Source organism: Crinia signifera, chromosome 1, assembly GCF_055691185.1.
Source record: "Crinia signifera chromosome 1, ASM5569118v1, whole genome shotgun sequence".
NCBI classification, from domain to species: domain Eukaryota; kingdom Metazoa; phylum Chordata; class Amphibia; order Anura; family Myobatrachidae; genus Crinia; species Crinia signifera.
The window spans coordinates 297,921,729-297,937,804 of NC_139217.1; the positions used below are offsets into that span (position 1 = coordinate 297,921,729).

Here is a 16,076-nt window from a genome sequence, read left to right on the forward strand (position 1 = left end):
TCTATCTATCTATCTATCTATCTATCTATCTATCTATCTATCTCTATGTCTTTCTATCTAGCTATCTACTACACTTTCTGATAAGCACTCATTCATTTGCCTCTCTCTCGCTCACTCTCCATTATTAAGTTATTTTGTTACCTACAGGGGTCTGAGAAGCATTATAATGGCGGATTAACTCATCTATGCATAGGACATTTTACACTTCACCCTTTAATAGACTGCAATCTGCTATTTTACTGTACATCACTATGCCTCTGAAAGTTGTAGTGGATCTGCAGATCCATGCTGTGAGTATTTCTGAAATACCTTTTTATTCTAGTTTTTTTTTTATGTCATTTATGTATATTCAAGTTCACATTTTGAATTGATTACAAAAAAGGTGATTGCATTTTTTTGTAATTTAGGTTACTTGCCCTGGAGTTTTCTTGTCAAATAAAAATGACATCTTTCTCAACGTTAACATTTTGGGCCAGTCCAAGGAAACAAGATCTCTTCCTGCAGTATTTCCACTCTTGTTCCATGAAAAAATGAGGTTTGAAAAGGTGAGAATGACCTTAAATATTAATTGAAAATTGTCTCACGTTGTATTAGTCTGCAGTAGTAGTGTCTTATTGGGTCTATTTATAAAGGTTAAGATTAACCTTTTATCTGATGTAAATGCTAGAGACCGGGTTTATATCTGCTTCTCGCAATTTACATTTTATTAACAGTTATTTCTATAGTGCATACATATGCCACAGGGGTATGAGTCATAGAGTTGACAGCACAAAGGACGACATGCATTGGGTCAACCACTATAGGTCGACATGCATCAATGTCAACACATTTGAAGATCGACAGGGACATTAGGTCAACATGGGCAAGGTTGACATGGGGTTTTTTGCTTTTTTTTTGAATCACGAATGTCGACATAGTCGATGGACACTAAAAAAGTGCACCGCTACACTCGACACACTATTTTATTCTCCCTCTATGCCCTAGTGGATGGTAGCGCATGAAATACCACCTGTCGGCACATGTCAACTTTTTGACTGTCGACCATTATGATTGTGCCGACATAATGACCCTGTCCACCTAAACCCATGTCAACCTTAGCCACAGTTACATATTCTGTGTAATTGTTAGTTTCCTGTGATGCCAAGAGTAAATAAAATAGCCTGCTTTTAATATCCGGGGTTATTGCACCTAAACACCCAGCAACCAGGGATATTGGGGCTGATTCAGCATGGATCAATGAAATGCGAAAATCACTATAAAATTACTTCTGCGCTTCAGCGGCCGCCATCATGAAGGATGCAACCCCAGTCTGAGTGACGTGAGGGATGATGAGACGCATACATGGTAATCCATGAGCACGGTCCAGACACACCTGAGTACCATTGGGGTTGCCATAGAAATACAATCGCATGTCTGCAGTGAAACTGCAACTAATGCTGAAACAAGCCCACTGCACAGTAAAAAAGCACCCAGTTCAAATAAGCGAGGTTCAACTCAGCTTGCTGTGCAGTATGAATGGGTAAGTCAACTAAGTGCGACCCTGCACCCATTCACAGTATAGGAAGAGCCGGTGCTTAGAAATGATCTCATCTCCAAGTATCAGCTCGGGATCCATAAGCGGGTACCTAAGCCGCCCTGCAATAATCTAGGTTGGGCCACCGGTGTGAAAGGGGTCTCAGCAGTGTCGCACCCAGGAAGGACCCGTGTACAAAATCCCAGGTGCGACCCTGCTTTAGCAATGTATTATTTTACAGTATCAATTTCAAAGAGACTGATTGTCCCATACACAATGATAAAAACAATAAAAGAGAGCAATAGAGGGAAATCCAATTAGTTGAGGGCTAATTACCCATGCTGACCAATTCAACCAGCGGGGTTTACCTGGCACATTAAACAACAGACCTGGACTTGCACATTATGGAGTAAAGAGGGAAACTTCATAATGAATGGTAAATTATGGAGTTTAATGTGGGAAGAAATCCATAGATTCTACATTTTATGTGCAATCAATAGGATAGCATGCGTTCATTTAGGATTTACCACATTGGGAAAATGGGGTTTAATTCTGGGTGTCAAATCTAGAGCTTTTCCTGGCACGTCAAACCCTGCTTCTGTTTGAATTATAGATGGATAATCATTATTCATTCAAATGCCATATTACATGAGTATATGAGCAGCCTGTTAACATTGAATATTGCCATTCAGGCCCTTATTCTGGTTCACTCGCAAAGGCAAATTCCGGTACTTATGTAATATCTGGGCTCCCGTTTTTTTATGAGACCGCGTCCCCTCGCGGGGCTCGCTGCGCTCGCCACGCTTCGGGCACGGTGGCTCGCTGCGCTCGCCACACTATATAAAATCAACTCCATGCGTAGTTGGATAGTAGGGGTATGAAAAAATGGGGTGCATTTAACATGGGAGCCCAGATAATACATAAGTACCCAAATTCCTTCTCAATTGGACAGTATTTTCCATGCACAGAAACAAAATAACACCCAAATCTAATTCTCTCTGCACAAGTTACATCTGCCCCACCTGCAGTGCACACGGTTTTGTCCATTTGAGAAGTAATTTGCCTATTGCGAGTGAACCAGAATAAGGGCCTCAGAATGTTGAAACTGACAGATGTCGACAGCCAGCTTAAGTATTTGGATACAGTTGGGGATAGTGTTAGAAATAGAATTAATGCCAAATAATGCAGACTACTGACACTCTGGCAATGTCGACATTGTGAATGCAGACATTTGACATGTTGACATTCTGTTATCAGCATTTTCAATAATAATTGCAGATATAAGGACTAAAACTACCAGTAAAACTGGTTATCTTAACAAGCCCTTCAATATACAAGAACTGTGATCTGGAGCTTTATTCTGTGTATCAATATGTCCTTATGAATATTTCAACTTTATCTTTATCTTTGCTGCCTGTCACTTACAGTACTCCATACCACCCTTCTGGCCTGTTTTAGCAAGGACGGCCCCTATTTAACACTGTAGAGAAATCATAATGTTATTTATTTTACATAAAATAATGTTATGTACAGATATGCTCCCTAAGGCGGCTTTAGCTGAGGTTTACTTCAATTAAATTAAATATAATCCATGGCTTTCTAATGAATAGTGTCAGTGAGCACATGAAAAAATGCTATGATACATTGGGAATTACCTGACTTTTAGTTAGTAAAAAGAATAATGTAGATCATAAGCCCCGTACACACGGGGGAGATATATTGCTCAGCAATATATTGCTGACCAGAGATGGTCGCTGATGAAAAAGAACCTCAGCCGGGGGAGCCGCAGAGGTAATCAGCTGGTCGCAGGAGCAAGCTCCTGCGACCAGCGATTAGAATGGGGCAGAAAACGGGAGCGCGCACCCGGCAATTTATTGCCGGGGCACACTCCCATCACTGGCAATATGGTTGCCAGCGACCATATTCCCAGCGATTTCAGCCCCTATCGCCCCCGTGTGTACACAGCAATACAGGTATAGGGAGACCTTTCTGAAATCTAAAGTGTATGACGTACAAAAGTTGTCATTACACATAGAAATCAGTCATATAACTCATTTTTCTAATACAAGAACAAAAAGTTATTCAAAAATTATTGCTTGGACACATATTATATATAACTGCATTACATGAGAATTTTCTTGTGTTTTTCTTATCGTTTTATGTGAATTTTTGTTGCTATAAGAGAGGAAGATAATCCGGTCCCTATGGAACCTAATGGAAGTTTGGTTAATGTTTATCATATTAGCATCTTTTTGCAAATTTTAAATAACTTTTTTGTTCTTGTCTATGTATTTGGGACATCAGGTGTAGTGGTTTTTTTTTTGTTGAGTTATGCATATTAGACTGCTTATTGTCCAAACAAGGAGTCATTGTCTTTTTATTGTAGAATATTTCTATTCCTGTTTAGACAATGGGAGCAAAGTTTTGATTGGTTGCTACATATATCACTAGTTACCCATGGACAAAATGTAAATAAATATCCCTCATAGTGCATACAACATATGTATTTCTTATCTTTCTTCCTTAATCAAATATATATATATATATATATATATATATATATATATATATATATATACACTATATATACACAGTAAATACAAGCTTCCATAAACTTGTTTGGGTACATATTGCCAGAGCTTGCAACACAGTGTTCACAAGGCAACCCTTGGCTTTGCACACGTTGCTTCTCTTCTCAAAGTGACTTATCAGATAACCCAGACACTTCTTTGTAAGGTGTTATTGTTACTAAGGGGCTAATTCAGCATGGCTTGCTAATCAGAGAATTCACAAACAGCTATTATCAAATGACTACGCATGCGTACCTTATGCATTGTGCATGTGTGAGGGGAAATAGCAAGTGAAAATGCATATGGAGCGTAAATGCAATAAAGCCACAGGTTGACTCATAGGAAGGGTGGAAACCTGCCATTTTTCTGGGTTTGTTTAAAAAAACTTAGGCTTGTCCAGGCATTTTTGAGGAGGGTCTGAGATGTCAGCAGTGACCGCTTCCAGCCTGTCTCAGTCGCAGATTAGTGGAAGCCTCAGACCTACTCACAATTGCACAGATGGCAAAAAATCTTTGATGGTTCGGGAATGGAATGGTGTATGGATCTCTCTATCAACGATCCATTCACATTCTAGCAAGGGGTCTCTTCCCTTTCTGTCTCGACGATGGCTTTCTCCACTGCAAATTCTCACATTAGCGATTCATGCTGATTAACTTTTCACACTCATTGTAGTTTTGCTAAATATATTGTTCGGCTATTAATGTTTTGTTAATGCTGCTCCAGCTGGAAATACCTATAGTGGGAAAAAAATGTCACTTCATGGGTTAGGCCTAGTCACATTGGGCCTTATTCTAGTTCACTCTTTCTGACAAAATCCTTCTTCGATGCACAAAACCATGCAGGGGGCAGATGTAAAATGTGCAGAGAGAATTCGATTTGGGTGAGTTAATTAGTTTCTGTGCAGGGTAAATACTGGCTGCTTTATTTTTACACTGCAATATAGATCTCACTTTGAAGTAAAACCCCACCCAAATCTAATTCTCTCTGCACAAGTTACATCTGCCCCACCTGCAGTGCATATGAGTAGATAGAGAACCATGTTCCGTCAAACTAAAAGTGACAGGTACCACGCCCACGCCACACCCACACCACACCCACAAACACTCCCCTTTCACGCCCATTTTCACTTCCCATTATACGCCCACTTTTAATAGTTTTTTTATATAAATAAGCTTGCAAAGTTATAAACTGTGTTTAAACATTGAAATTTATTCCAAAGTTAACCCTTTGAAGAAGCATTAGTAAATATGCCCAGTGAAATTATGCGTTAGAGGTGCTTGATTTTAATAAGACTACAATATAGGGATATTGTTTATTTGTTTCAAGCTTGATATAAGCCTCCACGCTTGCAATCTGCTATGGCTGCGAACAAAAGATCCACGATGTTACAAAGTACGGATAACCGAAAAAAACGGATGAAGAGTGCGTATTACACGGTATTAAACCCGGGCAGTTATAGCGGCGTTGAAAAGTTTTATGCGTCGAATAAAGATGCTTTTAAACTAAAGGATATTAAAGAATGGCTACAAAATCAAGATACATATACATTACATAAGCCGGCCAGGAAAAACTATAAAAGGAACATGATCTGCGTATCGGATATAAATCAACAATGGCAATGCGACTTGGTGTCACTCATAGATCTTGCAAAGTACAACGATGGTTTTAAGTACATACTAACCATTATTGATATTTTCAGTAAGAGAGCATGGGCTGAAAGCCTAGTGGCTAAGAACGCTACATCAGTCGCTAATGCTTTTGAAAAAATATTCCAGCAGGGTTGCATGCCAAAGAAGCTACAAACCGATCGCGGTAAAGAGTTTTTAAACAAAACCCTAAAAAAAGTCTTAGAAAAATATGATATACATCATTTTACGACAAATAATGACGTAAAGGCAGCTGTCATAGAACGATTCAATAGAACTTTAAAAACACGAATGTGGCGCTATTTCACGGCGATGAACACTTACAGATATATAGATGTTTTACAAGACTTCATAAGCAGCTATAATAACACTTACCATAGAACGATTAAGTGTACGCCGTGTGAAGTAAATCCCTCTAACGCTTTGAGAATTTTCAAGACGATGTACGGCAAATACTTTAATGCTAGCAAACATACGCCGCGTTTAGCGGTCGGTGAACACGTTCGCATCTCCAAATATAAGGATATATTCCAGAAAGGTTACGAACAGAATTTTTCTGAGGAAATATTTGTCATACAGAGTGTGAACACTAAAGGTCTTAAACCGCTTTACACGTTGGAGGATCTCTACGGTGAGACTATATCAGGCAGTTTTTACCCCGAAGAGGTTCAAAGCATACCAAAAAATTATAACAGGATTTATAAAGTGGAAACGATTTTAAAAAATAAGACGGTCAGAGGTCGGAAATACGCGTTAGTCAAATGGCGCGGATATCCCACAAAATTTAATAGTTGGGTCGACGCGACGGAAATAAAAGACATATAATCAAAGAGGAAGATGGATGACAAATCGTTCTACATATTGCTGCCGAGTAATGCATCAGCCGCGACATTTCCGCAAAATAAGATTTCTAACTATACGACAAAGTTGGCTAAGCCGATAGACTTAAACGGTGAATGGGAAGTTGCGCTTACAGAAATACAATATCCACACACCTGGAATACAATCGATGTACGCGATTGTGTGTTGAAAATAACAAGATGGGATAGTTCGAACGATGCTGTGATACGGGTGTGTGTGAAACCAGGTTTTTATGAAACTATCGAAGCGCTAATTGATGTATTTAATGCTGAAATTGACCGTCATAAACCGGATGGTGGATTAAAACTATGGTACGACCCGCTTGAACGTGCCGTATCCATCGACAATAAGATGATGTACCATATCACAGCCACCCCTAAGCTGACAAGAATACTGGGTTTACAACCAAAAACTAATTCTTTAAAACCGTGCGCAGACATCAACGGCGGACAATATACACTATACGTGTACACAGACATTATCGAGCACCAGAGGGTCGGTGACAGTTATGTACCGCTGCTGCGGACTGTTGTAATAAAGGGTCGTAACAACGAGATGGTCACTATACGGTACGAGAAGCCCGATTACGTACCGTTGTGCAAAGCGCATTTTGACACCATATCCATAGAGATAAAGAACGACCAGAATGAGAACATCTCATTTAAGTTTGGGAAAGCGATCGTGAAACTACACTTTAGACGTTGCAAAAAAGATATTTATTAACTAAACAGAATGGTCGTTGTTAAAAATTATGGTGATCCGGCTCTCTACGCGCAATATTATAAAATGCAAGCCGGTAATGGTTTACCCGGTTTTCACGGAAGCGCATACATGTACGGATGCGGTTTAGGCGGTATTTTCCGAAGCCTTTTCAGAAAAGCAGTACCTCTTTTCCGGAGAGGTTTAGAGTTAGCTAAACCGCATGTGAAGACTGCAGCACGCAATATCGCGAAAGACTTTATCGGACAAGCCACAACAGCCGTGGTGAATAAAATACACGAAGCAAACCAATCAAAACAAGATGGTTCAGGAATAATATATACAAGAAAAGGCGTGCCTAAAAGAAAACGGAAGCGAATGATAGCGCTTCCGCCCTGGGGGATCCCCTTTTTAAATAAAAACCAGAGACGACGTAACTCAAAGAAGAAGAGAAAGCCGAAGCGTACTGTTGGTGATATTTTTTAAACAACATGTCTTTCATACACGCAGAGTCCGTAGAATGCGCAAAAACAGAGCTGGACCTTTTTGACGTACCCCCGACACAAACTAGCATAGAAAAAAGTCTATACGTTGAAGTTCAACCTTTAGCGGCGTTATCTGACACAGCTCCGCTTGAATTCTATATAGCGGCCAGCGGCGAGCACTACTATGATCTGAACAACACTCTGCTGTACGTGATGTGTAAGATCGTACGAGCCGATAATCTACAGATGGCCCAAGGGGCCCGGGTAGCCCTTATTAATTACCCCATAGCGACTTTATTCAGTCAGGTAGATGTAACTTTGGGTGATAGGCTCATATCACAATCCAACAACCTTTACGCTTACCGCGCGTACATTGAGACTATATTGAATTATAGCTCAGACGCTTTGTCAACAAAGCACACCACAGGATTATTTTACAAAGATGTGGCTGGAGAGCATAACAACAGGGCACTGGACGGCCCTAATATGGGATTCAGAAAACGCGCAGGAGCAACAGCGCAGAGTCGCACGGTTGAATTACTAGGACCGTTACACTGCGACCTTTTCCATCAACATAAATTAATATTAAATGCCATTGACCTGAAGATTAAACTCACCAGAAACAAAGACTCCTTCTGCTTAATGTCGGCTGAAGCTGATGCCTTTAAAATACAGATCGTCGCAGCATCCCTGTTTGTGAAAAGAGTGCAGGTCTCACCAGCCGTGCGGATTGGTCACGCGCAGGCTCTGCTTAATGGGAATGCTAAATATGCCGTAGACCGCGTCGGGATGAAGATCTACAGTGTGCCCACTGGAAGCAGAGTATTTAATCTAGAAAATCTATTTTTGGGTCAAGTGCCGAAAACGGTCATAGTAGGCTTTGTGGACAACGAAGCATTTTCAGGAGCCCTTGATCGGAATCCCCTTTGTTTTGAACATAAAAATGTGAGCTTTGCATCGCTTTATATGGATGGAACGCCACACCCGGCAAAGCCATTTCAACCTGACTTTGTACATGGTAATGCTGTAAGAGAGTATATGTCGCTCATACAGATCACAAATAAACAGAAATGTGACGCCGGTATACTGATTGACCGTGAAGAGTATCTCAACGGCTACACGCTATTTGCTTTTGATCTGTCACCGGAGCAGGAGTGCGGCGAACATCTTTCCTTGATAAGGACTGGCAACCTACGTGCCGAATTTCGCTTTGCAGAAGCGCTGGATCGGACAGTCAACGTAATCATTTATGCAATATTTGATAATATCATTGAAATTAATCAAAGGCGTGATGTGTTGTATGATTATCTATAAGTGGAATAAACTATTTTAATATTTTATCGCCTATTTTAACAAATATCATTACGTTATAAGAAATCTTAAAAATGAACACGCTACAGATAAATTGTATTCTGTATGCGGAACCAAGTACGCGTCATTATTTTAAAGGAACCTACGCTTGTGATATGTTACCTACCAATAAACTGACGCATTACCCCTGTGCGTTTGTAATCAACACGCATAGCAGTGAACAGCCCGGTGAACACTGGTTGGCCGTTTATTTTAATGAAGGAGGGCTTTGCTATTTCTTTGATTCTTACGGTCTACCACCGGACAGCGGCATTTTCCCAAAGAATATCATAAAGTTTTTACATTTTAATTCAAAGAACATTTGTCACCAAAACAGACGATTACAAGGCTTTTCAAGTACTGTATGCGGTCAATACTGTATTTACTTTATATTTCTGATGTGTAAAAAGTACAAATATGATGAATTTCTAGACCGATTTAGTACCGATACAAAACGTAATGATCGTTTAGTCGCAATGTTTGTAAGGCGCCTGCCAAAAAGCCATTGCATGAGTCGCTATAAGACTAATTGTATACAGAAGTGTGTAACTTGTAATCACCCCTGTGGTTGAAACATTTTATGTACAATGTTTCATAACTATAATAAACAACTGTTTTAAACTATATGTAGTTGTGTGATCTGTGTTTCTTCGAAACAAAGAACAAAACAGGCCATTCTAAATCATAAGTATATTTTATTGAAACATAAAAAGCATAAATTCACAGATACAGCAACTTTACAATATTATAAAATTGTAATCAGAATGACATTTGAAGTATTTTATATGTTACATCGATATAATAATAATATAATAAACAAACTTTTAAAACATAATTACAATAACATAGATTAAAAACAATATACAATAGAAATAGATTATAGACTCAGCCACGGGGACTCCTGTAATAATTGTATATGTCTTTTCCTAGGCATTAAGTAACCATGAGCCGTTGTTAAACCGGGGGTGCTTAAAACATTTAGGCGTCTTTTTCTATGCGATTGTATCGCAGGCGTTAATAGAAAGTCATTACCATCGGCGGATGTTTCTGCTTTTAAACGGTCTAGGTACAGTCTATTTGATGCATTGCCGATTACGGTGGATGGTATATTTAATTCAGCCATGGCATGCATAATTTCAGTCCACCCATTCGGCATATTACGACTCGACACACTGTGACTTTGCGTAATGTGTCTTATTAAATCCAACATGTTTGAACCCTGTACAGTATTACCTTTATAAAGAAATTCACCTTTAGCATTCCAGTTTGTGATATGTTTAGAACTGGCCATTTTACTCAAAAGAATTTCAGAGTTCTTCCTGTACCGGGCATTAACACCACCCACAACTTCCTGATAAACCGAGTCAGGTTCATCCAACTGATCGGGGTTGTTTGTTTGAGTAACAGTTGGTGTTTCGGGTGTTAAAAGAGTTAAAGTTGACAATTCTCTATCAGCCTGCTTACTCAACACCAGATATTTCTGCAAAGAGGCTGTGTAACGTTTAGCTTTATCATATTCTGATAAATCATTATTCTGTAGTATGTTTGTAATCTCTACATCCAGACCTTGTGTGACTGTTTTACGTATATCATCATTAACCGGTTTGTTGCGTAGACGTTCTATCTGCTGCTGAGGCACCAGATACATTTTCTCAGCGTATTCCATCAACGATTAGTCAGGAGACCCGTTATTAATGGTATAGCAAAACCAAGCAACGAGCCAATAAATCCACCGGACTGTTTCACCAACCGCTTCTTTTTACCAATGGTGCATTTCTTATTACAAAGCGATTTTATAAGGTTGCGCTTCTTTTTAAGGTAATTCAACTGTCGTTGTGATAACGGTATTTTACCTTTCAGCGTGTTGAGCGCAATCTCACAAATGGCTGTCACCAGATCATTTGAAGCAGTAGATAAAATAGTGTTTCTTTGAGTCGGTGTCGCCTTTATTAATGCTTTTAAAAGCACCCAATTACGACGTAAACGCTCAGACATGCTCGCTGATGGTTATACTATGGGGAATGACTAAAAGTTGTAGAATTACCGCTTTTTAGAAGCCTGCTTTTTAAGGACATACGCAACTGGTATATCTGGCGGGAATAAACCGCTTCGTAAACGGTACTCATCAAGTGTATTGTTTCTTAAATCAACCAGTAAATACCCATAAGGTGCACTGGTTGCATCTTCAAAAGACTCTAAAAAGAACCTTGATTTACCGGGATACATCTGCCTAGCCAATGGCGATACATCCGAACAGACATTATCAGCTAGATGGTTCTACAATGAATCATCTGTACAGTAAAATTAAACCAAACAGGCGAATGAGAGGTATGTCACGCACAACACCATGGGTTGTGCGTGACATACCTCTCATTCGCCTGTTTGGTTTAATTTTACTGTACAGATGATTCATTGTAGAACCATCTAGCTGATAATGTCTGTTCGGATGTATCGCCATTGGCTAGGCAGATGTATCCCGGTAAATCAAGGTTCTTTTTAGAGTCTTTTGAAGATGCAACCAGTGCACCTTATGGGTATTTACTGGTTGATTTAAGAAACAATACACTTGATGAGTACCGTTTACGAAGCGGTTTATTCCCGCCAGATATACCAGTTGCGTATGTCCTTAAAAAGCAGGCTTCTAAAAAGCGGTAATTCTACAACTTTTAGTCATTCCCCATAGTATAACCATCAGCGAGCATGTCTGAGCGTTTACGTCGTAATTGGGTGCTTTTAAAAGCATTAATAAAGGCGACACCGACTCAAAGAAACACTATTTTATCTACTGCTTCAAATGATCTGGTGACAGCCATTTGTGAGATTGCGCTCAACACGCTGAAAGGTAAAATACCGTTATCACAACGACAGTTGAATTACCTTAAAAAGAAGCGCAACCTTATAAAATCGCTTTGTAATAAGAAATGCACCATTGGTAAAAAGAAGCGGTTGGTGAAACAGTCCGGTGGATTTATTGGCTCGTTGCTTGGTTTTGCTATACCATTAATAACGGGTCTCCTGACTAATCGTTGATGGAATACGCTGAGAAAATGTATCTGGTGCCTCAGCAGCAGATAGAACGTCTACGCAACAAACCGGTTAATGATGATATACGTAAAACAGTCACACAAGGTCTGGATGTAGAGATTACAAACATACTACAGAATAATGATTTATCAGAATATGATAAAGCTAAACGTTACACAGCCTCTTTGCAGAAATATCTGGTGTTGAGTAAGCAGGCTGATAGAGAATTGTCAACTTTAACTCTTTTAACACCCGAAACACCAACTGTTACTCAAACAAACAACCCCGATCAGTTGGATGAACCTGACTCGGTTTATCAGGAAGTTGTGGGTGGTGTTAATGCCCGGTACAGGAAGAACTCTGAAATTCTTTTGAGTAAAATGGCCAGTTCTAAACATATCACAAACTGGAATGCTAAAGGTGAATTTCTTTATAAAGGTAATACTGTACAGGGTTCAAACATGTTGGATTTAATAAGACACATTACGCAAAGTCACAGTGTGTCGAGTCGTAATATGCCGAATGGGTGGACTGAAATTATGCATGCCATGGCTGAATTAAATATACCATCCACCGTAATCGGCAATGCATCAAATAGACTGTACCTAGACCGTTTAAAAGCAGAAACATCCGCCGATGGTAATGACTTTCTATTAACGCCTGCGATACAATCGCATAGAAAAAGACGCCTAAATGTTTTAAGCACCCCCGGTTTAACAACGGCTCATGGTTACTTAATGCCTAGGAAAAGACATATACAATTATTACAGGAGTCCCCGTGGCTGAGTCTATAATCTATTTCTATTGTATATTGTTTTTAATCTATGTTATTGTAATTATGTTTTAAAAGTTTGTTTATTATATTATTATTATATCGATGTAACATATAAAATACTTCAAATGTCATTCTGATTACAATTTTATAATATTGTAAAGTTGCTGTATCTGTGAATTTATGCTTTTTATGTTTCAATAAAATATACTTATGATTTAGAATGGCCTGTTTTGTTCTTTGTTTCGAAGAAACACAGATCACACAACTACATATAGTTTAAAACAGTTGTTTATTATAGTTATGAAACATTGTACATAAAATGTTTCAACCACAGGGGTGATTACAAGTTACACACTTCTGTATACAATTAGTCTTATAGCGACTCATGCAATGGCTTTTTGGCAGGCGCCTTACAAACATTGCGACTAAACGATCATTACGTTTTGTATCGGTACTAAATCGGTCTAGAAATTCATCATATTTGTACTTTTTACACATCAGAAATATAAAGTAAATACAGTATTGACCGCATACAGTACTTGAAAAGCCTTGTAATCGTCTGTTTTGGTGACAAATGTTCTTTGAATTAAAATGTAAAAACTTTATGATATTCTTTGGGAAAATGCCGCTGTCCGGTGGTAGACCGTAAGAATCAAAGAAATAGCAAAGCCCTCCTTCATTAAAATAAACGGCCAACCAGTGTTCACCGGGCTGTTCACTGCTATGCGTGTTGATTACAAACGCACAGGGGTAATGCGTCAGTTTATTGGTAGGTAACATATCACAAGCGTAGGTTCCTTTAAAATAATGACGCGTACTTGGTTCCGCATACAGAATACAATTTATCTGTAGCGTGTTCATTTTTAAGATTTCTTATAACGTAATGATATTTGTTAAAATAGGCGATAAAATATTAAAATAGTTTATTCCACTTATAGATAATCATACAACACATCACGCCTTTGATTAATTTCAATGATATTATCAAATATTGCATAAATGATTACGTTGACTGTCCGATCCAGCGCTTCTGCAAAGCGAAATTCGGCACGTAGGTTGCCAGTCCTTATCAAGGAAAGATGTTCGCCGCACTCCTGCTCCGGTGACAGATCAAAAGCAAATAGCGTGTAGCCGTTGAGATACTCTTCACGGTCAATCAGTATACCGGCGTCACATTTCTGTTTATTTGTGATCTGTATGAGCGACATATACTCTCTTACAGCATTACCATGTACAAAGTCAGGTTGAAATGGCTTTGCCGGGTGTGGCGTTCCATCCATATAAAGCGATGCAAAGCTCACATTTTTATGTTCAAAACAAAGGGGATTCCGATCAAGGGCTCCTGAAAATGCTTCGTTGTCCACAAAGCCTACTATGACCGTTTTCGGCACTTGACCCAAAAATAGATTTTCTAGATTAAATACTCTGCTTCCAGTGGGCACACTGTAGATCTTCATCCCGACGCGGTCTACGGCATATTTAGCATTCCCATTAAGCAGAGCCTGCGCGTGACCAATCCGCACGGCTGGTGAGACCTGCACTCTTTTCACAAACAGGGATGCTGCGACGATCTGTATTTTAAAGGCATCAGCTTCAGCCGACATTAAGCAGAAGGAGTCTTTGTTTCTGGTGAGTTTAATCTTCAGGTCAATGGCATTTAATATTAATTTATGTTGATGGAAAAGGTCGCAGTGTAACGGTCCTAGTAATTCAACCGTGCGACTCTGCGCTGTTGCTCCTGCGCGTTTTCTGAATCCCATATTAGGGCCGTCCAGTGCCCTGTTGTTATGCTCTCCAGCCACATCTTTGTAAAATAATCCTGTGGTGTGCTTTGTTGACAAAGCGTCTGAGCTATAATTCAATATAGTCTCAATGTACGCGCGGTAAGCGTAAAGGTTGTTGGATTGTGATATGAGCCTATCACCCAAAGTTACATCTACCTGACTGAATAAAGTCGCTATGGGGTAATTAATAAGGGCTACCCGGGCCCCTTGGGCCATCTGTAGATTATCGGCTCGTACGATCTTACACATCACGTACAGCAGAGTGTTGTTCAGATCATAGTAGTGCTCGCCGCTGGCCGCTATATAGAATTCAAGCGGAGCTGTGTCAGATAACGCCGCTAAAGGTTGAACTTCAACGTATAGACTTTTTTCTATGCTAGTTTGTGTCGGGGGTACGTCAAAAAGGTCCAGCTCTGTTTTTGCGCATTCTACGGACTCTGCGTGTATGAAAGACATGTTGTTTAAAAAATATCACCAACAGTACGCTTCGGCTTTCTCTTCTTCTTTGAGTTACGTCGTCTCTGGTTTTTATTTAAAAAGGGGATCCCCCAGGGCGGAAGCGCTATCATTCGCTTCCGTTTTCTTTTAGGCACGCCTTTTCTTGTATATATTATTCCTGAACCATCTTGTTTTGATTGGTTTGCTTCGTGTATTTTATTCACCACGGCTGTTGTGGCTTGTCCGATAAAGTCTTTCGCGATATTGCGTGCTGCAGTCTTCACATGCGGTTTAGCTAACTCTAAACCTCTCCGGAAAAGAGGTACTGCTTTTCTGAAAAGGCTTCGGAAAATACCGCCTAAACCGCATCCGTACATGTATGCGCTTCCGTGAAAACCGGGTAAACCATTACCGGCTTGCATTTTATAATATTGCGCGTAGAGAGCCGGATCACCATAATTTTTAACAACGACCATTCTGTTTAGTTAATAAATATCTTTTTTGCAACGTCTAAAGTGTAGTTTCACGATCGCTTTCCCAAACTTAAATGAGATGTTCTCATTCTGGTCGTTCTTTATCTCTATGGATATGGTGTCAAAATGCGCTTTGCACAACGGTACGTAATCGGGCTTCTCGTACCGTATAGTGACCATCTCGTTGTTACGACCCTTTATTACAACAGTCCGCAGCAGCGGTACATAACTGTCACCGACCCTCTGGTGCTCGATAATGTCTGTGTACACGTATAGTGTATATTGTCCGCCGTTGATGTCTGCGCACGGTTTTAAAGAATTAGTTTTTGGTTGTAAACCCAGTATTCTTGTCAGCTTAGGGGTGGCTGTGATATGGTACATCATCTTATTGTCGATGGATACGGCACGTTCAAGCGGGTCGTACCATAGTTTTAATCCACCATCCGGTTTATGACGGT

At 39.7% G+C, this 16,076-nt stretch overlaps 1 protein-coding gene across 3 annotated transcripts in view; it reads left to right on the forward strand.

Annotated features, from left to right (window-relative positions):
• The window catches only part of SPATA6L (spermatogenesis associated 6 like), a 130,655-nt gene that overhangs the window by 334 nt on the left and 114,245 nt on the right, over positions 1-16,076 (forward strand). For all 3 annotated transcript variants that reach the window (XM_083186006.1, XM_083186007.1, XM_083186008.1), the window contains exons 2-3: positions 148-290; positions 408-545. In XM_083186006.1, coding sequence (XP_083042132.1) covers positions 186-290; positions 408-545 — 243 coding nt within the window. In that variant the 5' untranslated portion in view covers positions 148-185. The remainder of the gene's footprint in view (positions 1-147; positions 291-407; positions 546-16,076) is intronic.